The following is a 22205-nucleotide window of genomic DNA, read 5'->3' on the forward strand; positions in this document are numbered from 1 at the left end:
AGTTTTTTTCCATCATTTACCTCTTTTAGATAGTTCAAACGTTGATGATCGTAAATTCTACAAGGTTAATAATGATCAAATTTTTGTTTAATTAAATTTATTTGCTTGTTTGGCCGATTGCTGGCTGCCGTTAATCGGCCGATAGTCGAGCGCCAATAATGAGCCGAGGTTATCAATCCGGCTATTAGCCGTTTATCGGCCAATGAAAATTGCCATTGCTGAGCCATTAATAGACATTCTTGGCCTAGTAATGGCCCAATCTAGGGCCGATTTCCAAACTTTGTACGGGGATCCGGCAACCAAGAACGATGAAACGTATAGCCACTTTAGCTATACGGATCCTCACGCTGGCGATACAGATACCTATATCAACGGAACTACATATCGTTACAAAGGCTATTTGTCGTATTTTTAAACTAAATAAATGAATACTCATCCTACACGGAAAAAAATAAATAGAACTGGCTACCATGTCAGATAGTAGTCAGTGCCATCTGTAGAAAAAAAAAATGGAGATAGCAGTGGGTCCTATCTACGTAGTACTGGCTACTCTCTACATTGTTCTCAGCGCTATGTCGGATGTTGCTCACTACTATCCTACATATTACACTCTTACATATTGCCCAGTTCTATGTACATAGCAGCCAGTCGTATGTCAGATAGCAAAGGTTACTTTTTAAACATATTACTCACTGCTATCTGCAGATAGTGCCTGAGTCTATTTTTACATATTGCTGGTTACTGTGTAACATAGTAGAGAGTTCTATGTAAGATAGCAATGAGTACTATCTGAGATCTTTTTTCCGTAAGGACTTAAATAATTTTTTTTAGGGATGGCGCTAGTATTTATTATTTACAACTAACAAATAAAATTATTATCATAACTAAATTAATTATGACTTATTCAACTACGTTTACGTATTTAAATATATAATTATTAATTATATATGATATTTTTTTTTATTTGATTATATTTATTTATATTACGTATTAAAACAAATAATTACATCATATGAGTTCGTTAATTGCTGAACACTTAAATTTTAAATTTTATTTTATAAAATTAGTTTTTTTCATTCATGATAATAAATTTACTATAACAACGATTATTATACAATTACAATTATTGATTATAATTAATGAACACTTGAATTTTGAATTTTATTTTATAAATTAAGTTTTTTTCATTTACGGTAGTAAATTTATAATAATAATAATAATTATTATAATTTATTTATTTCCATAAATGAAAAAAACTTAATTTATAAAATAAAATTCAAAATTCAAGTGTTCATTAATTATAATCAATAATTGTAATTGTATAATAATCGTTGTTATAGTAAATTTATTATCATGAATGAAAAAAACTAATTTTATAAAATAAAATTTAAAATTTAAGTGTTCAGCAATTAACGAACTCATATGATGTAATTATTTGTTTTAATACGTAATATAAATAAATATAATCAAATAAAAAAAAATATCATATATAATTAATAATTATATATTTAAATACGTAAACGTAGTTGAATAAGTCATAATTAATTTAGTTATGATAATAATTTTATTTGTTAGTTGTAAATAATAAATACTAGCGCCATCCCTAAAAAAAATTATTTAAGTCCTTACGGAAAAAAGATCTCAGATAGTACTCATTGCTATCTTACATAGAACTCTCTACTATGTTACACAGTAACCAGCAATATGTAAAAATAGACTCAGGCACTATCTGCAGATAGCAGTGAGTAATATGTTTAAAAAGTAACCTTTGCTATCTGACATACGACTGGCTGCTATGTACATAGAACTGGGCAATATGTAAGAGTGTAATATGTAGGATAGTAGTGAGCAACATCCGACATAGCGCTGAGAACAATGTAGAGAGTAGCCAGTACTACGTAGATAGGACCCACTGCTATCTCCATTTTTTTTTTCTATAGATGGCACTGACTACTATCTGACATGGTAGCCAGTTCTATTTATTTTTTTCCGTGTACTCTAAATACATGTCTTTAAATTAACGATACTATAGATTGTTAAATTAACATGTGAGTATTCTTAAATTAGGTATACGAATCGTTATTCTGACGATACGTCATTTGAGGATACATAGGATAGTTATTCTGACGATATTTTTCTCTCCGTGTATAAGGCGAAAAAGTTAAAATTAAGGTGAAATAATTTTTATACCCGACTAGAATTTCTTCCTGATTTGCCTGAAGTACCATAAGGACCTTATCGGGTTAATATAAGATTTGCCTTATTAGGGCAAACCTGACAAGTTCCTTGTCAGGACCTCATCAGGATATCCTTATTCAAAAAAAAGTTATTTGCCATCAGGTCAACCTGACAAGTTCCTGATCAGGGCCTCATCAGGATATCCATATTCAAAAAAAAGTTATTTGCCATCGGGTCAACCCGACGAGTTCCTGATCAAGACCTTGTCAAGATATCCTTATTCAAAAAAAAGTTATTTGCGATCGGGTCAATCTGACGAGTTCCTGATCAGAACCGTATCTGGATGTCCTTATTCAAAAAAAAGTTATCCCATTCCTTCAAATATTTCATTTACAGGCTAAAAATTTAAAAAAGTACAAAAAAATATTATATAAAAATCACGTCAATCATCGTAGCACAGATTTTTTACTTCTTCATCAGTTGTTCTTTGACATCATAATGAATATTATATTTACACTTTCAAGATCACCTGTGTATGTCAGCCCAGTGGATAGCATCGAGGACTTTGAATCGAAAGGACGCAGGTTCAAGCCCAGCAGTGTTCGGGATTTTTTCATCAATAAAAAATATGTTTACTTCCTCTAATTAATGCTTTTAATACAATAGATAACATTCTCGATCGAATTAAAATTCTCTTATTTTTCTTTTGCAATTTAATATTTTTTTTTTAAATAATTACTAATAAGGTAATCCTGATAAGGATTTGATGAGGATATCCTGGTAAGGACCTGATAAGGCAATTCTGATAAGGACCTCATGGGTCTTAAGCGTTACATCCATATCAGGATCCTCGTCAGGATACCCTGATCGGGACCTTATTTGAAATAAGGTTAACCCGATAAGGACCTCGTCAGGCCCTTATGAAAAATTCTAGTCGGGTATATGTATTAAGGCGAAAGTAAGGCGAATAAATAACTTTTTTTCGACTTGGTTTAGCAAGTCAAAAGTAAGGTGAATGACTATTGTGCTCGAAGTAAAGACGAATAAGTTCAAACTAACACCAAAAAATACAAATAAGTTGAAACTAAGATAAAAAATCTGGGCATCGGTTGGCCCTGCGGGCCAGCCCCAAAACTTCCCGCTGTTTTCGAGCTCAAGGAGCTTGAAAAAACATTACTATTAATATATTTTCGAGCTCTTCGAGCCTCAAAATGCTATTACATGCAACTATTTTTTTATGAGCTTTTCAAGCTCTAACAAGTTACGGTTTATGCTCGAGTTTGAAAAGTTAAGAATCGAAAACCATTAATGATGAAGCGGTTTTTTAATTTTTATTCCCGAGTATGTTCTATGAATTCATTTAAGTAATGTATTGAGACAGAAATCAATGTCAATGATCAAAATCAAGATTTGAATGAGTTTTGACTCAGGTCAGAGCAATAATAGATGAAATATCCGAGAAAAGTATTAAAAACTGTGTTTTTTCAATTTTTTGCTGATAATATGATTTAAACCAAAGAACAAGTTAGATGACATTATATGATGATAGAAAGAGACTATAAAGAGGAAGAGTTGGTATGATTTCAGACACATTTTAGTACATTATATTTTATTTATCCGGAAAAAATACCATTTTATATTATTTTTTTAACATTACAGCGCCGATATCTTACGAACTAATGAACCGATTTAGACGTTTGAAGTGAAAATTCACGCGTTTTCTTGAATTATACAGCTGATAAAAATTTGAAATCGATCGGTTAAGCCGATTCGAAGATATTTGGAAAAACCCGTTTTTCTCCATTTCTTTCTCCAACGATATCTCTCGAACAAATTAACCATTTGAGATGATTAAGGCGGCAATCGACGCGTTTTATGAAATTCTAGAGCTGATGAGATTTTTAAGTCGATCATTCGACTCGTTTCTGAGAAATCAATAAAAAACTAAAAAAAATTTTTTTTTTTTTCGCAATTCGCAAATATTTTCAAGTTTAATTGATCAGACACTCGGACATCATTCTGAAAATAGTTAGAATAGCTTCCTAAGACCTCAAAACGTCGACCCCTGATGAAAACTCGATTTTCGAAATTCGGGGTGAGAACAATAATTTCCCGAATTTTTCGAAAATCATCGATTTTCTTAACGGGAAGTTAAAAAATGTTCAAAAAGTTAAAAAAAATTTAATTTAAGTCGAAAAACTCAAGATCTTATCGAAAAATCGTCGGCAAATCGATAACTTCAAAAGAAAATAAGGCAAAGCGAGCCTGAATCAAGTTTTATTTTTGACCCGGGTTATTCTCACACAATCGACACAGTTCAATGAGTTAAAGAGCCGACTAGATTTTGGAATCGATTGATTCCTTGTTTTCGTAGATATTCGATAAAAAAGAGTTTTTAACCCATTTTTTCTTCAATGATATATCTCGGTTGATTTATTCAACCGATTGAGATGGTTCTCGCGGCAATCGTTGCGTCTTGTTGAGTTCTAAAGCTGATTTAGTTAAGAAACTTATCGATAAAGTTGTGTTAGAAATATTCGAAAAAATTCGTTTTTTACCATTTCTTTCTCCCGCGATATCGCTCGAACGAATCATCCAATTAAGGCAGCTCATGTGGTAATCGACGCGTTTTATAGAATTTTAGAGCTTTATCAGAATTTATTTTTTTCGTACTTCTTAATTTTCCCAGAGTCTCTTCGATCGAATGATCTAAAATTCAGTAGAAAGGTGACGTCTACCAAACTCTGTCGATTGCTTCAAGAACTATCGAATTCGGTTAGTTCATTAAAAAATTATAGAAAGTTTACACACACACGCGCACACACATACACTCAGACATCATTCTAAAAATAGAACTTTCTAGAACCTCAAAACGTAGACATTTCATGAAAACTCGATTATCAAAAATTGGAGTGAAAACCATAACTTCCTGAATTTTTCGAAAATTGTTGATATTTATAGCGGGAAGATAAAAAATAAAAATATAGATGAATAAAAAAAATAGTATGAGTAAAAAAAAAAAAAATAATAAAATTGAGAACAGAATGTACGTGAACATTTAGCAGTATAACGTAGTAAATAGTGGGATTGTAAAGATTTATCTGTATGATATAGGGTTGAGAAATAACGTTAACTGTGAAGATTCACTCCTGGTTTTCTCACTCGTTTTCAAAACGACACGATTGAGGTCGAGATCAATGCAACCGATTTAATATTCACGATCCGCGTGATCGTAGATCACAGAGTAAAAGAGACGAGCGATAGAAGATACATATGCTTGAAGAATAAGAAGACCGTAACGATACATACCACGAATAGAGTATAAAGTGGTGTATGCATAAGATATAATAAATAAAAGTGTGCGAAACCAATTGAGAAATGGTTTTAATTTTTTTATTTATTTTTTATACCGAGATAATTATATTTATTTTTGAATCCATTATTATATTTATTTATAGTTGTAACTTTTATTTTACTTTTAATTCATTTGTAAAAAAATATTCAAATGTTTATTTAACGTTTTATCGAGTATTTGAATTTAGATGAATGTTATTTTACAAATATGCTCTATCATTGTTGACGTTTGGGTAGTTGTCAATTTTCATCTCATGAATTTCGACGACCACTTATTCACTTACTGGCATGCTTGTTAAAATTCGTAATATTTTTTTTTCGTTAATTTAAAGAGAAATCTTTGAGAACATTCCATTGAATTTCTGGTGAAAGTCACGTTTTATAATTTGTATGAATAAAAATGAAATTGATTTTAAATTACATATTACACGGTAATATATCATAGTATGATTTAAATTAACTTCATGACTTGATCTACATATATGTAGGATAATAAATTATTAAATAAATATATTTATATGAATACCTGAGACTGGTATCCATGCATGGGATCGTGTTGTTGCTGGTGATGTTGTTGCTGCGGATGTTGATGTGGATGAATTGCGGGAATATCGAAATCTTCATCTCCAAAACTAGGAGTGTGAAATGTCTAGAACAAAAAAAAATTCAATTTGCATCAGATTTTATAACTTATTGAAGAAAAAAAAACACAAAATATGACAAATTTCATTGATTTTTTTTTTTCATTTATTTGATTTATTATTTAAATAAAAAAAAGTATATAAAATATATCACCTTGAATGATTTATTGACAAAACAAATATTTTAATAAGAAAAGAAAAAAAAAAGATATGGAGAATATAAGAGGTTGGAGTTGAGATTAAGGGCCTTGAAAAGAAGGCACGAGACATATAAAATAGAGACGAAAAAAAATATATAAGAGGGGTATGAAGAACATGAAAGTCGAATCAAAGAATCCAACCCTCGTGGATCCACCCACGCGAATGATAGATAGCGTTATATTGTTCAAAATCCTTTTACCAGTTTATTCTCGTTCCCCGGATCTTTCAAAGGAAAACGTAAGAAAATAAATTTGCTGTAGAGCCACATCAGTGGTATTGGAAAAAAATAAAATAAGAATAATAAAAATAAAGTAGAAAACAAAAAAAAAAAAAAAAAAGGAATGATAAAATAGGAAATGAAAGTTTTTAAATTGGATTTAATAGCGCCAGGAATTTTCTTTGTGAAAGACAAGCTACCTATTGATTCAAAGGTATTTTTCTCATTTTTTATTTTTATAATCTCTATTTATATTTATTTCATATATATATATATATATATATATATATATATATACATATATCCCAATTTTTCATTTTTCTATTCTACCCTTTCTTACACAGAAAAAACAGTTAACTTGGTTCAAGACAGTAAATTCTCTTGCTCCAAAAAAATTTATTTTTGAAGCGAAATTGAAAATTTCTTGGTTTAAGAAAAAAAATTCTTGGCTAAAGAAAATAAGTCATCTCTTGCCAAAAAATCAACGTTTTGAACGAAAAAAAGTTTAACTTCGGCCAAAAAACTTTTTCTTGCCCCAAGAAAAAAAATTTCTTACTCCAAAAAATCAAAATTTTTAACGAAAAAAAGTTAACTTGGGCTAAGAAAAAATTTCTTGGCCCAAGGAAAAAATTCTCTTGCTCCAAAAAATAAATTGCTTAAGTGAAAATAAAAGTTGATTGGGCCAAGAAAAAAAAGTTTATTGCTCCAAAAGTTTGCTTCTTCAATAAAGTCTTAAAATTTTCTTAGTCAAAAATGTATTCTCTCTCCAACGGGTTGACGTGTTAATTCTTTTTTTTTTTTTTTTAATCTGAAACGTAACTTTTTTTTTTTTTCCGAGCAAAATTATTCAAGACTTGAATTTCAAGTAAACTTTAATATTAAATATTAAAGTCATGATGTATTATAGGATATACTATAGTATAATTCAAAATAGTTATTGGCGTAACTAGTAGGGTAAGTGATTTGTAAAATATTAACTTAAAAACTACATTAAATATTTATTTGCTGGATCGGGATGGTGAGAGAAATAAGAAGTCACTGATTTGGTGTATTGTCCATATTTAATAAAAATAAATCACAGATAATAGCGTAGAGTACAAGAGTCGATCACGAGTTCATATTAGAGCACTTATTGAACATTATTCGATTGCATTTGAGTTTAATTGAGTTTTATATAAATTGCATGGCACCGTACACATGAACATTATATTATATACATATAGAGCGTAGTCGAAGATCGAGTTTGTTGAGTTTAATGAATACGAGTTTATAAATTTACACGGCACCATACACGTGAATTAATTTATACAAAAGAGAGCGCAATAAAGAGTAAATTATTAACAATTATTGATTTACAAATATCATCAATAGTTCGAGTATACATTTTGTCACAATTAATTTTGATACGCGAAATTGAGAACGAGTAAGAGCCGAGTATGAACTTAATAGATGCTTAGCGAGCCGAGACTGAACGTATAATGATTACTTTGCAGTCACAAATAAAATTTGATATTGATTTTGAGATTAAGTATGACTGGATGACTGAATGATGACGTCAGTCATACCAGTTGACATCGAGTACGAGTAAATAATTAAGCAATGAGTAATAAGGTAAATTGTAAATTGCAATAATTATTTGTGGCTGCAAAGTCACGTGATGGCGAGTATGTGAATGAGTATAGCCCGCACGTTAGTTTAACACGCGGTCACCACAGCAATGAGCACAGAGTTTATATATGAAAAACCGGATATAATTGAAGAATATAGATGATAACAAATGCATGGTGTATCAGCGAGTTACAATTAGAATGATGTACTTGATAGTGTAGAGTAATTAACACGATGTAATTGAATTACAATAAAAACTGGTAGCACGTGGTGTTCTATCACAAGTGTTGTAGAGTAATGCCAGTTGCCGCGTAGCTGGCTATCGAGTTGAAATTCCGAGTATCAGAGGGCGCGTCGATAGCAGCACCTCTGGTATAGTAGAGCGTCGAGTTATCAAATGTTCTGGCGCGAACATTTGAAATTTACGCAACATTCCGCCCGCCATCAGGAACAGAGTTGCTGATTATGATCTTGAGTACCTGATGATTGGTGAGTAGAGTGCCGTTGAGTTAGGCATCTGGTTCTGGAGCAAGTGGTAAGAGTGCGAGCTTGGCAATTGGACGAGTGAGAGTGCCAGTGGCTGTTTGAATGGTTACCACTCGAGTGAGGTTGTCCTTCCCTGGATGGAGTGCAGTCACTTTCGCGAGTGGCCATCGAGTTGGTGGAGTTCGTTCATCAGTGAGAAGGACTAGTGAGCCGAGTTTGATGTCATTGCGAGCATGATGCCACTTGGTTCGAGCCAGATGACGTTGAATGTAACTGGTAGACCAGTGATTCCAAAAATGCTGGACACGTTGCTGAATGAACTGCCAGCGAGAGAGTCTTGATACTTCTGTATCCATGAGTGAAGGTTCAGGGATTGCAACAATTGGTCTCCCAATGAGAAAATGACCTGGAGTGAGCGATGAAGGATCCTGAGAATCGTCGGATAGAGCCTCCAATGGTCTCGAGTTCAAAATCCCCTCCACTTGCGTTAGAAGAGTCGTAAGTTCTTCAAACGTGAAGGCTGATTCTCCGAGTGTGCGAGTTAGGTGATGTTTCACTGATTTCACTGCGGCTTCCCATTTACCACCCATATGGGGAGCAGCAGGAGGATTGAAATGCCATGTGATTTGATGCACAGTGGCCCAATCGAGTAGAGCATGAGATTCTTGAGTGCCTTGAGTGAAGAGCCGCTTGAGTTCCGAGTACGCGCCTTGGAATGTCGTTCCACAGTCGCTGTAGAGTGCTGCACATATCCCTCGACGGTGAATAAACCGTCGGAGAGCTGCTATAAAACCTGATGATGAGTAGTCGCTGACAAGGTCGACGTGAACTGCTGATGTGGTCAGACAGACAAACACACAGATCCAGCCCTTGTATATCCTGGATCCTCGACCTTTCCATGATTTTATTGATACTGGACCAGCGTAATCGACTCCAGTGTGAGAAAATGGTGGCGCTGGAGTGACACGTTGAGTTGGGAGTTGTCCCATTAATTGCTGAGCGCGAACACATCGATGACGAGCACAGACGAGACATTTGAGTATGTGTGAACGTACTGGTTGACGTCCACCAATGATCCAGTATCGGAGTCGAGTATGAGCGAGTGTGAGTTGAGTACCACCATGCATGGTACGCTGATGGGCATCAGAGATGACGAGTCGAGTTAGAGCAGCATCACGAGGTAGAATTGCAGGATGCTTCTGTTGATCTGAGTTTGGAGCATTTTCCAATCTCCCCCCTACTCGGATGATGCCATCGGTGTCTTGATAGGCCACCAACCGAGCAAATGGGTGATCCTTTGGCCATGATGCCTGTTTTTCGAGTAATTGGAGTTCAGAGTAGAATTGAATACGTTGAGTTTCCTTGATGCAGAACTGGAGTGCGAGGTTGATTTCAGTTGATGTGAGTGGACGAGCGAGAGTCGAGTGTGGTATGCGTTTGATTATATCGCGTACCCTCCCACAGATTGCTGTAACTCTGAGCATACGCAATAGTGGGATTGGACGTTCCATTAGCGTCCAAGACGAGTTGAGTGGTTGAGCCGAAACATAGAGTGATTTGACTGGACGTTCTTCCAGGTGAGTATCTGCATCTTTATGAATAGGACTGGTTGGCCAGGACGGCGAGTCTTCGAGCAACCATGATGGGCCAGACCACCATAGTTGATGAGTTTTAAGCTGACTGGTTGTCAAGCCTCGAGTTGCACAATCTGCTGGATTGTCAGTGCCAGGGACAAACTTCCAGTGGCCATCTGGAATTAGTTCTTGAATAAATGACACCCTATTCCTGACAAAGTCTTTCCAGCGAGACGGGTGCGAGTGTATCCACGTGAGCGTGATTGATGAATCGGTCCAAAGATATGTTGGCACATGCGAGTAGTTGAGTGTAATCTGGCAGTGTTTGACGAGTTTTGCCAACATGTGAGCCGCGGTGAGTTCCAAGCGTGGAATCGTTAGGGGTTTCAACGGTGCCACCTTGGTTTTAGAGCAAAGCAGCGTAACCTTTGCCCTCTGAGTTCGAGTTGTTGGTAGGACCTTGATAAATACTGCCGCAGCCATCGCCAATTGCGAGGCATCGGAGAATCCATGGATTTCTAGAGCCGAGTTCGTGGACGAGTGGATCCATCTGGGAATCTTGATGATATGAATCATATCGAGTTGAGTTTTGAATGAAGTCCATTTCTGTCGTAATTCTGCAGACAATGGAGTGTCCCAGCCGAGTTTGACAAGCCAAAGTTCCTGCATGAACATTTTGGCTTGAATTATGAGTGGTGATACGAATCCCAGTGGATCAAAGATCTGAGCAATCTCTGATAAAATTGCACGTTTTGTGCATGGTTGAGTTGAGCATGGTGGCGAGTGTTTGAACGAGAATTGATCCTTGTTTGAAGACCAGTACATCCCAAGAATTTTGGTGCTGACTTCTGGATCCTCAATTTTATATTGTGTAATCGCTTCCGCACGATTGAGCTGAAGTAGTTTGCGATGATTGCTTGCCCATTTGGCGAGTGGGAATCCGCCCGCCTTGCACAGACCCTCGATATCATCTGCAACTGCTTGCAGTGACTCGAGATCATCTGCGCCTCCGGAAATGTCGTCGACATACCGTCCTTTTGTGAGTGGATCGATTGCGAGTGGGAATCTATGTCCTTCATCTTCGACCAATTGGAGCAGGGCTCGAACAGCAAGAAATGGAGCTGATTTCGTCCCATAAGTAACTGTGGTGAGTTTGAAGGGGATGATGTTTCCTTCCTTATCAAACCAGAGTATTTGTTGCAGACCCTGGTCCTTTTCGTGAACCAAAATCTGTCGATACATTTTGGTAACATCTGTGATAAAGATGAACCGGTGTTGTCGTGAGCTGATGAGTACGTCGAAGATGTTAACGAGTAATTTTGGCCCGGTATGCATGATGTCGTTGAGTGAGAGTCCTGAACTGGTTGGTTTTGAGCCGTTGAAGACCACACGGATCTTGAAATTGTTGTTGTCCTCCTTCAGTACCCCATGGTGGGGTAGGAAGTATTGAATTGATGATGTAGATGATGCCGCAGGCACCATGTGCTTGAGTTCGAGATACTCTGCCATGAAGTTCATGTAGAGTGTTTTGAGCCGAGCATCATGATCAAGTCGTCGCATGAGCTGTTGTAAGCAGCGACGAGCTGCTGTGTATGAGTTCCCCAGCTGTTGCGGGTCTGATATCAATGGCAGTCTGACGATGTATCTGCCAGAACTGTCTCGAGTGTGAGTGTCCCGGAAGTGAGCTTCACAAGCCTCTTCTTCGGGAGTTAATGAGCGTAGTTGAGTTGAACTGACCTCTTCCTGGAGCCAGAACCGAGTTAATAAGTCTTGAAGATCTTGATCATGATGATTGGAGACAGCATGATGAATTCTCAGTGGTTTGTTGAGCCGAGCTTGGACTGGACCAATGAGAATCCAGCCAAAAATTGTATTCTGGGCGAGTAATCCAGGAGATTTGCACTTGATGATCTCGCCAGTGATGACCTGGCCGTAGTAATCAGCTCCAAGGATGACATCCGTTGGACCTGGGGTTCCAAACTCTGGATCTGCGAGCGTGAGATGCGAGTACTGTGCCAAGTCAGTATCTAGGACTTGGTCAGATGGTAATTGAGCAGTTAAGCCACTGAGAATATGTGCCTTGATCGTGAGTGATTGATTCGAGTGGCATGAGCGCAGAGTGAGAGTTGCACACCCTCTGGTATGGCCAGCCTTGGCTGCACCGATCCCTAGGATAGTAAGGTGTGATCGAGCACGAGAAATATTGAGCATTCTTACCAATGAATCTGAAACAAAGGATATCTCAGAACCGGTATCTAAGAGAATGCGTATTGGATGAGTACTTAACTTGGTCACTACGTAGACTTGACAAGTCGCTAGTAACGTAGCGTAATGATGAGTTTGAGTACAACCAGTTGTTGAGTTTTGAGTGGGCGAGTGATGAGTACGAGTGCTGCGATCATGAGTATGTTGAGCTTGAGTGTGGGCAAGAGTGTTGTTTGAGTGCGGTGAGCTTGTAGTAGGCGAGTGCGAGTGCGTGTCGAGTGCTTGAGTGTCGTGCGGAAGCGCAAATCCTTATTGAGTTTGAGCTGGGGCATTGGTCTCATGGACGACGATGCTTGGAGTGAGTGGGAGTTGGAGCGTCCGTCTTAGAAACTCCCTCCCCTGTCGATTTCTTTCCATCACAATTAGAAAATATGATGAATTGACTATAAGATTAGAGTTTATAGAGTATAGGAGCACGAGTTAGTCTGTGATCACTTTTACGCGGTTTCCACCATCCGATCCGGCTCGAAGGACCATAATGTAAAATATTAACTTAAAAACTACATTAAATATTTATTTGCTGGATCGGGATGGTGAGAGAAATAAGAAGTCACTGATTTGGTGTATTGTCCATATTTAATAAAAATAAATCACAGATAATAGCGTAGAGTACAAGAGTCGATCACGAGTTCATATTAGAGCACTTATTGAACATTATTCGATTGCATTTGAGTTTAATTGAGTTTTATATAAATTGCATGGCACCGTACACATGAACATTATATTATATACATATAGAGCGTAGTCGAAGATCGAGTTTGTTGAGTTTAATGAATACGAGTTTATAAATTTACACGGCACCATACACGTGAATTAATTTATACAAAAGAGAGCGCAATAAAGAGTAAATTATTAACAATTAATGATTTACAAATATCATCAATAGTTCGAGTATACATTTTGTCACAATTAATTTTGATACGCGAAATTGAGAACGAGTAAGAGCCGAGTATGAACTTAATAGATGCTTAGCGAGCCGAGACTGAACGTATAATGATTACTTTGCAGTCACAAATAAAATTTGATATTGATTTTGAGATTAAGTATGACTGGATGACTGAATGATGACGTCAGTCATACCAGTTGACATCGAGTACGAGTAAATAATTAAGCAATGAGTAATAAGGTAAATTGTAAATTGCAATAATTATTTGTGGCTGCAAAGTCACGTGATGGCGAGTATGTGAATGAGTATAGCCCGCACGTTAGTTTAACACGCGGTCACCACAGCAATGAGCACAGAGTTTATATATGAAAAACCGGATATAATTGAAGAATATAGATGATAACAAATGCATGGTGTATCAGCGAGTTACAATTAGAATGATGTACTTGATAGTGTAGAGTAATTAACACGATGTAATTGAATTACAATAAAAACTGGTAGCACGTGGTGTTCTATCACAAGTGTTGTAGAGTAATGCCAGTTGCCGCGTAGCTGGCTATCGAGTTGAAATTCCGAGTATCAGAGGGCGCGTCGATAGCAGCACCTCTGGTATAGTAGAGCGTCGAGTTATCAAATGTTCTGGCGCGAACATTTGAAATTTACGCAACATGATTCATAATGTGTCAGCGCGATGCGTTTAGCACGAGTCGCAGGTGCGCAGGCACGGGCGAAGCGAGTGCATACTGCGCATCGGAAACGAGTGCTAAACACATCGCGCGTGACGGATTATGACTTACCCTACATGTTGCGCCCATAGTTTTATTTAACTCATATGCGCTATTCACGTTTTATTAATCGCCTAAAAAGCGAAGTCTCAATAGGTGTTTAGTGACATGGTGAAAAAAAAACATTCGGCATCATAAACTTGGCTACTCAATGGGTAACAACAGGGAATCGTAATTACCCCATATTCAGTAAGAGTTTGAAAGATAGTTACGTTTATTTTCATTACGTCACAATGGCCGGGATAGTAGACATCTTTATTGCGTTTTGACAAATAATTTTTCACCAGTCGGTAAACGGCCATTTAGGGTTCGCATTTTAGGCATGATAAAACGTGAATAGCGGGCATGAGTTGAATAAAGGTACTTGTGGTTCTGTCAAATGACAGGAAAGTACTCGAACAATATCGTAATGAAATTTGGAATAAAACACTTCTGAAATAAATGTCTTACCAGAGACACTACATGTCGTAGGCGCGATCTCGTGGCGAGCACCGAACTACTCCCGCTGCTGCTGTCTAGCACCGGTGACTTTCCTTTTCTCCATATTGATCTTTTCTCCCAAGAAATTTTTTCTCTTGGCTTAAGCAACTTTTATGATCTTGGTCGGAGAATACAAAAATACTTGCGTAAAAAGAATAGTACTTGTTCCGAGAAATTTTATTTTCTTCAACCAAAAAAATGCAATATTGCTACAAAAAATTAATGTATCTTGCTCCAAAAAAAAAAAAGCTTACTTTAAGAAATATAAACTCTTGGAACAAGTGAAAATTTTTTGATTTAAGCGTAAAAATATGTTGACGTGAGAAAAAAAATTTTGATTCAAGATAAAAATTTGAAGATAATTGTTTACTTGGGGCAAGTAAATTTTTATTTTCCGAATCGATCAATAAAAATTTCTTGAATCAAGAATATTTTCCTTGATTCAAGTTAACTGTTTTTTCTGTGTACTTTTCTACTATCACGACTGCCATCATTCAACGAGAAGTAGTCTGACACTGACAATATCACCCACAATATCACACAAAAACTACACTTTCAACTATCCTCCCTTTATCTTTTTTCTTTTTTTTTATTCATATTTCTTTTTTTTTCTATTTTTAGGTGCCATTGAAATTGCAACAATTTTATTTGCAATATGTCTACAAAAAGTTTTTATCAGTGTCGTTCAAGTGTCATACTTTTTTGACATTTCAACAGCAAAAGTTATTTTATCATTACATACCTACAATTTATAATTATTTAAAAAAAAAAAGATTTCATTTTTTATAGTATGTAATTTACCCATGACTTTTTTTATACCCGTGACACGTGTAACGATTTTAAGTGGATAAAAAAATAAAGCTTGACCTCTATTTTGTGGATCGATCGTACACTTCCTGATATTACTGCAAGAACGAATGAAATTTATGTATTATTTATTAAATTTCATATAAAATAAAGTATATAATATAACATAAATATTTGTAAATATATTTATATATAAAAGTAAGAAGATATAAAATTTATCAATTACAGTACATATAGTAAGTCGTGAGAGTTAGATAAATGGTAGTAGAACTAACGTTAAGAGGATTTCAAACGTTATCGTATTTCTTGGCTTGACGCTTTGAGGGTGGAAAATGTAAACGGAGGAAGATACCACCCCTCAAAGCCGTTTGCCGCGTAATAACCAACATTTTCCATACACTTTTTGCTGCTATAAACTTGCTAAATTACATCTTCATACATATATAAATTTTATCTATATACATTAAATTTAGTTATTTATTTATTTAGCACAAGATGTAAATTTTAAATTATTTTCATACGGTCATAGGTATATTTATCTCAAACTTTTAGAAAGTGTTTAAATAAATATATATATATAGTAAATTTCTCTCCCAAGGGATTAAATAAATAAAAAATCGTCCGCTCCGCATTTAGTACGGATTTAACATCCGCGTTTACTCCGTAAAATTTTTAAAGGTAAGTAAAATCATTTTCATAAATTAAAAGAAAAATTTAATATTTGTCTCAAGTTATAATTAATGAATACATTGAATTAAATACTCAAATATAAATTCAAAACATATACTTGTATGAAGAGATAATTCAAATACTTTTTTCAAGTAAGTATTTTAATAATGAGTTTGCTCTGGTTATATTTATTTGAATTAAAAAAAAAAAAAAATAAACATTAAGAAAGAATTTAATTTTCAGTAAACGATAATAGTGTTGAGAAACAAAGCTCACAATTTCGAATAAAATCTTTCAAGTGTACGGAATCGCTGTAACACGACCCTTGACAATTAATGATCATTGAAAATAGAACGAAGCTAACGAAACAATATGAATGCAGGGAAGTAAAATAATATTTAAACAGTATTGTGTATGAAATGATTTCATTTCTTTTGTTTAAAATAACTTGAAAATAATTTTCTCAGGAAAATGTATAATTATTGCAAAATTACAAGAGTTTATTACTTTTCTACAGTTGGTATATTCTTTATTAATATATTTATTAATTAATGTATTTCTTAGCGTAAAGCATTTAAACACGAAATTTGAATTTATTAATGAAAAAATATTTATTAAATTGAATAAAAAATATTTTTATAAAAATATGTTTGAAATCGTAATTAAATTTAATTACTTTGATAAATAGTTATAAATAATTTAATATGTTGGAAATTGATTGAATAACTTTTAAATTTAAGTTTAAAATTTTTAGCATGAAATTAACATTATTATTATTAATCTCTTTTTAACAAGAGTGTAATTTCATATAATTTTTTATTTTTGTTCATAGACGAAGTTTATAACTTTCGATAAAACTTTATAATTAAATTCAATGAAATTAACGATAATTGGCTATTTTATTTTTCACCCTATTTTAAAAACTTTGCAATTTATATTTTCTCAAACACATGTTAAAAAAAAACTACTTGTATTTATATAGCGATTAAAAAGTTTAACTACTTTGGTTGATATTAAAAATAAGAGGCCGAGTTTTATAAAATTATTGAACGTTGGGGCGCGTAACTTTGTCTCTAAAAATTAACTTTTGATGTTTTTGTTGTTATTTCTTATTTTTCGATATTTTTTTAACCGAAACTTGCACCAAGGTATTTTCGCAAGTTACGTTAAACACGTGGTTTCTAACTTCAAAGCTGAATGTTGTGGAGATAATTATATAAAATTATACGTTTCTCTATTTTTTCAAAGAACGTGTATTGGTTTTTTTTTTTCTTTTCAGCGTAATTTTATAATAAGAATTATAAAATTGAAGTAATAAAAAAAAAATCTGGGAGTCGGTTGGCCCTGCTCAAAGAGCTCCAAAACATTAGTGCGAATATATTTTCGAGCTCTTCGAGCTCGAAAATCCTATTGCATGGAATTGTTTTTTTATGAGCTTTTCAAGCTCTAACAAGTTATGTTCTATGCTAAAATTTGAAAATTTAAGAATCGAAAATCATTAATGAAAAAGCAGTTTTAAATTTTTATTCGTGATTATGTTCAATGTTATAAATGTATTGAGGCCGAAATCACTGTCAGTGATCAAAATAAAGATTTATAAACGTTTTGGCTCATGTCAGAGCAATAAAATATACAATATCCGAGAAAAATATTAAAAACTGTGTTTCTTCAATTTCTTCGTTGATAATATGATTTAAACTAAAGAACAAGTTAGATGGCATTATATGATGATCAAAAAAGACCATAAAGAGGAAAAGTTTGTATGATTTCAGATACATGTTAGTACATTATATTATGATTTATCCGGAAAAAACAACAAAAAATGATATTTTTTTGACTTTTCAACGCCGATAGCTTTTGAATTAATTAATCGATTTTGACGTTTGAGGTCGCAATCGGCGCGTTTTAATGAATTCGATAGCTGATTAAAATTTGAAATCGATCGGGTCAGTCGTTTCGAAAATGTTTGGAAAAAACCGTTTTTTACTATTTCTTTCTCCCTCGATAACTCTCAAACGAATTATCCGATTGAGGTGGTTGAGGCGGCAATCGACGCATTTTATTAAGTTCTAGAGCTGAATAGATTTTGAAGTCGATCGTATAAGTCATTTCTGAGATATCAATAAAAAACTAAAAAAAAAAAAAAATAAATTTTTTTTTCGTAATTTGCCAATGTTTTCGAGTCTACTTGATCAAATGATCTGAAATTTTCAGAAAAGTTGATGGCCAACAAGCTCTTTCGATTGCCGCATTAACCATCCAAATCGGTTCATTATAGTTAAAAAGTTATAGACCGGTCACACACACACACACACACACACACACACACACACACACACACACACACACACACACACACACATACAGACACTCGGACATCATTCTAAAAATAGTCAGGATAGCTTCCTAGGACCTCAAAACGTCGACATCTGATGAAATTTCGATTTTCGCAAATCGGGATGAAAACAATAACTTCCCGAATTTTTCGAAAATCGTCGATTTTCTTAGCGGGAAGTTAAAAAATAGTTAATAAATAAAAATGTTAGCCTTGTCCGTTTTTTAAAACTTTATAAATTATTATATATTGTCATACAAATGAAAATAAACATAATGTTCATAATAAAGAAAAAAATATTATCTTTATTTGAAGATAATTTGAAGATTTGCTTTACAATTTTATTTCGAACAAATAATCTACTAATCGGGACAATAATGGAACTCAAAGAAAATGGTTATCAAGTATTCATTTCACAATCATTTGTTTTTATTGCTTTACTTAACTTTTTTTTTTTTTTTTTTTTTACCAATTTTGATTTTTTCTTGTATTATTAAGGGAGATTTGATAAGGGATTATTTAACTTTCCCTTCAGTCGTTTCTTTCATTTTTTTTTCTTTTATTTTCTTTTCAAGCAAATAACAATATACTAGACAGAAGAATGATAAGAGAAAAAAGAGGAAGAAAGAATGGCTTTGAAAAGTAAAACCAATGTTGAATGCTAACAAAAATTAATGAGAATTTACACGAACGAAAGTGTGTACAAAAGAGAATTTAATTATTTTGTAATGATAAAAGGTGCACTGCATTTGATCTCGTTTTTATTTTCTTATTTCAATAGATTGAGTTGATAATTAATTTTTCAATTTTTGTTTCAAATATCAATTTATTTATTTAATGGAATAATTGGTTTTTTAAATTAAAAATTAATTAATTTATTATTTTTTTATAAATAATTATAAATGTTCAAGATCATTTGTTTATGTTATGATGTAATTTATGACATAATCTAAAAACTATTTTAAAACTTCATAGCTTAATATTAATTTAAACTATCGTTTTACGTAATTTTTAATTACACCGCAAATAGCTAATAATAAAAGATGTAACACATTTAAAAATAGATTATATTTTTTATACGGTAATACACCTATAACTATAAAAAAAGCTACTTAAAAACTCATATAATGAGTAAACTATTGTAGTATGATTTATAAATTAATTTCAATAGAATAGTTATTTATGACAATTTATTAAATTTGTAATTAATGAGTAGTGAAAATTAATATGCAATAACAATTTTGAAATAATAATCCACATGAAATAAAAAATTTGAAAAATATTTTATCAATGTTCCGCCCTGATTAAGAAAAATGATTTAATCTATGCTAAGTGTATATATGTATAATAGTCGATTCGAATCGTTTTAAATAATTTTAAATTGTTTTGAATCATTTCAAATAATTTTTCTTAATCAGGGCGTATAACTGTCTCTAGTTCAAATTTTCGAAAAATTCCAATAATAAGTTATCTTGAAATTTCAAATAGCGGAATGTTTTTAGTACTTTTTTTGCAGTAATAATAGCATAGGTTTTTATTAATTTATTATACTAACAAATAAGTTATACAATATTCAAAAGTAATAAAAGAATTTAAATTTGAAAACATCTATATGAAAACGACTTGAACATCGACATTAAAAAATTTAATTATTTTTAAAAAAATGCTAATAAAATGGTATGTTGTAAATAAAAACTAGAGCGATGTAATTACGTAGCAATAAATTAACTATACTGCCAACTACATATATAAACTAAAAGTAAAAGGCTAATAAAAAATGTATATATAAATACAGTGATCAAATAATCTAACCTCATTCTGATGAATCATCCAAGTATATATATGTATATATTTGAAACCAATTAAGAATTTTAATAAAAGAAATTTTTTAACAGACATAAATTGTTATTTGCGCAATTAAAAAATAAATTTCACAAGTAATTTTACTGTTCCCTATACACCATTACAAATTAATAATTAAATTAATAAAAATGTAATAAATAGTTAAATAATAAAATGTGAAATTTTAATTGTTGACGCTACAATAAAATTTAATAAAAATGATTGATATTAATTTACCTATTGCCTATATAATTATTATTCTAATTACGTAATTTTCAACTTCCCGCTAAGAAAATCGATGATTTTCGAAAAATTCGGGAAGTTATCGTTTTCACGATAAAAAAAAAAATAACAGTATCCACCAATTCTTCAAAAAGTATAGTTATTTTGCAAAATTACTATGGAGGCAAAATACAGGCTCAATAAGTTATAGATCAAATTGAATAGAATATAGTATAGTGCCGGATAGCTCAACTGGTAGAGCACTCGGCGCGATACCGAATTGGTCTGGGTTCGATTCCCAGTTCGGGCTATCTATATTTTTCTCAATTTATTTATAAATTGTCTTATTGAGAAGGTTATTTGCATGTTTGCATGTTTAGGTTTCCACTATATTTAAATGGTGTCCACAAAAAATGAACAATTACCTTTATTTTATCGATTGACACTGAAATAAGTTGATAAAAATAAAATAAATATTGTGACTGAACTGCGGTTACGGCCACACTGGGGTAACTAGTTACCCCAGGACGATAAAACGAACGCTCACAACGCCACTGTGCATTTCGTTGGGTTTCTATGTAGTGAAGTCACATCTCACACATGTCTGTTACCGGCAGATGGCGTTTATTGTATTTATTTGAAAGGTTTAAGACCTCTAATCCCACTTTTTTTAAGCCTGGGGTTACTAATCACCCCGTATGGCCGTTAAAGGTTAATATATCTTCTTTATATTGATATATTATATTGAAAGTAGTATATTAATTAATATATAGTATTTTTTATATTTTTTATATATGTTTTCTAATATATTGCAAAATATATGGTTTCCAATATATTGTAAAATATATGGCACTTTTTTTACTTTTCTTAGGTTATTGCCAGTAATAATAAGGTCAATAAAAAGAAGAAGAAAAAATAATAAATTTGACTTTTTTTTTTGTGGAATTGTGTAGAAATTGAAAAAGTATATTGAAAAAATAAAATTTCAATATATTGCGAAAGATAAAAGTCTTAATATACTGGAAAAATATAACGCGAACCATATATTTAATCATATAAATTCTTTCATATATAATCAATTATATAGAGACCATATACCACTAATTATATGTCAAAATATATGGATATATATATCAAGTTTATTATATTATACTTATAAATTATATATATACTATCCATATATGATAAGAATATATTGAGCATTATATGAGATAATATATATAGAAAAATACAAAACATTATATACAAGTAAATATATTATGATAAATATATAATCCAATATATGTAAAAAACATATATTTTTCAATATAGATATTTTTGCCGCTATATATTTATCACATATTCACCATATATTTTTTTATATACTTTTAACAATATATAGCTTTTCCATGCGGGTTATATTATATATTGTATCTGTGGTCTTCAACTGCTTTTTCAAAGTTGATAATTTAGGAATGCAAAAGGAATAAGCTACTTACATTGAAGCAAGTATAATTTAAAATTTTCTAGTGAAATTTACAACTCTGCTTGATATTTTCTGAAAATAACTATCTTCCCGGGTCAAAAATTAAACTTGGTTTAGACTTGGTCGTCCTAAATCGTGACTAAGTAAGACCAGTTAAGTCGAAACCAAGGCGAACTCACGTAACTCGCCT

General features: G+C 32.8%; 1 protein-coding gene across 2 annotated transcripts in view; it reads right to left on the reverse strand.

Annotated features, from left to right (window-relative positions):
* LOC130669046 (TOX high mobility group box family member 3-like) overlaps positions 1-22205 on the reverse strand; it is a 123438-nt gene that overhangs the window by 31124 nt on the left and 70109 nt on the right. For both annotated transcript variants that reach the window (XM_057471709.1, XM_057471710.1), the window contains exon 3: positions 6059-6181. In XM_057471709.1, the coding sequence (XP_057327692.1) occupies positions 6059-6181 (123 nt within the window). The remainder of the gene's footprint in view (positions 1-6058; positions 6182-22205) is intronic.

Source organism: Microplitis mediator, chromosome 5 (genome assembly GCF_029852145.1).
Source record: "Microplitis mediator isolate UGA2020A chromosome 5, iyMicMedi2.1, whole genome shotgun sequence".
Classification (NCBI taxonomy): Eukaryota; Metazoa; Arthropoda; class Insecta; order Hymenoptera; family Braconidae; genus Microplitis; species Microplitis mediator.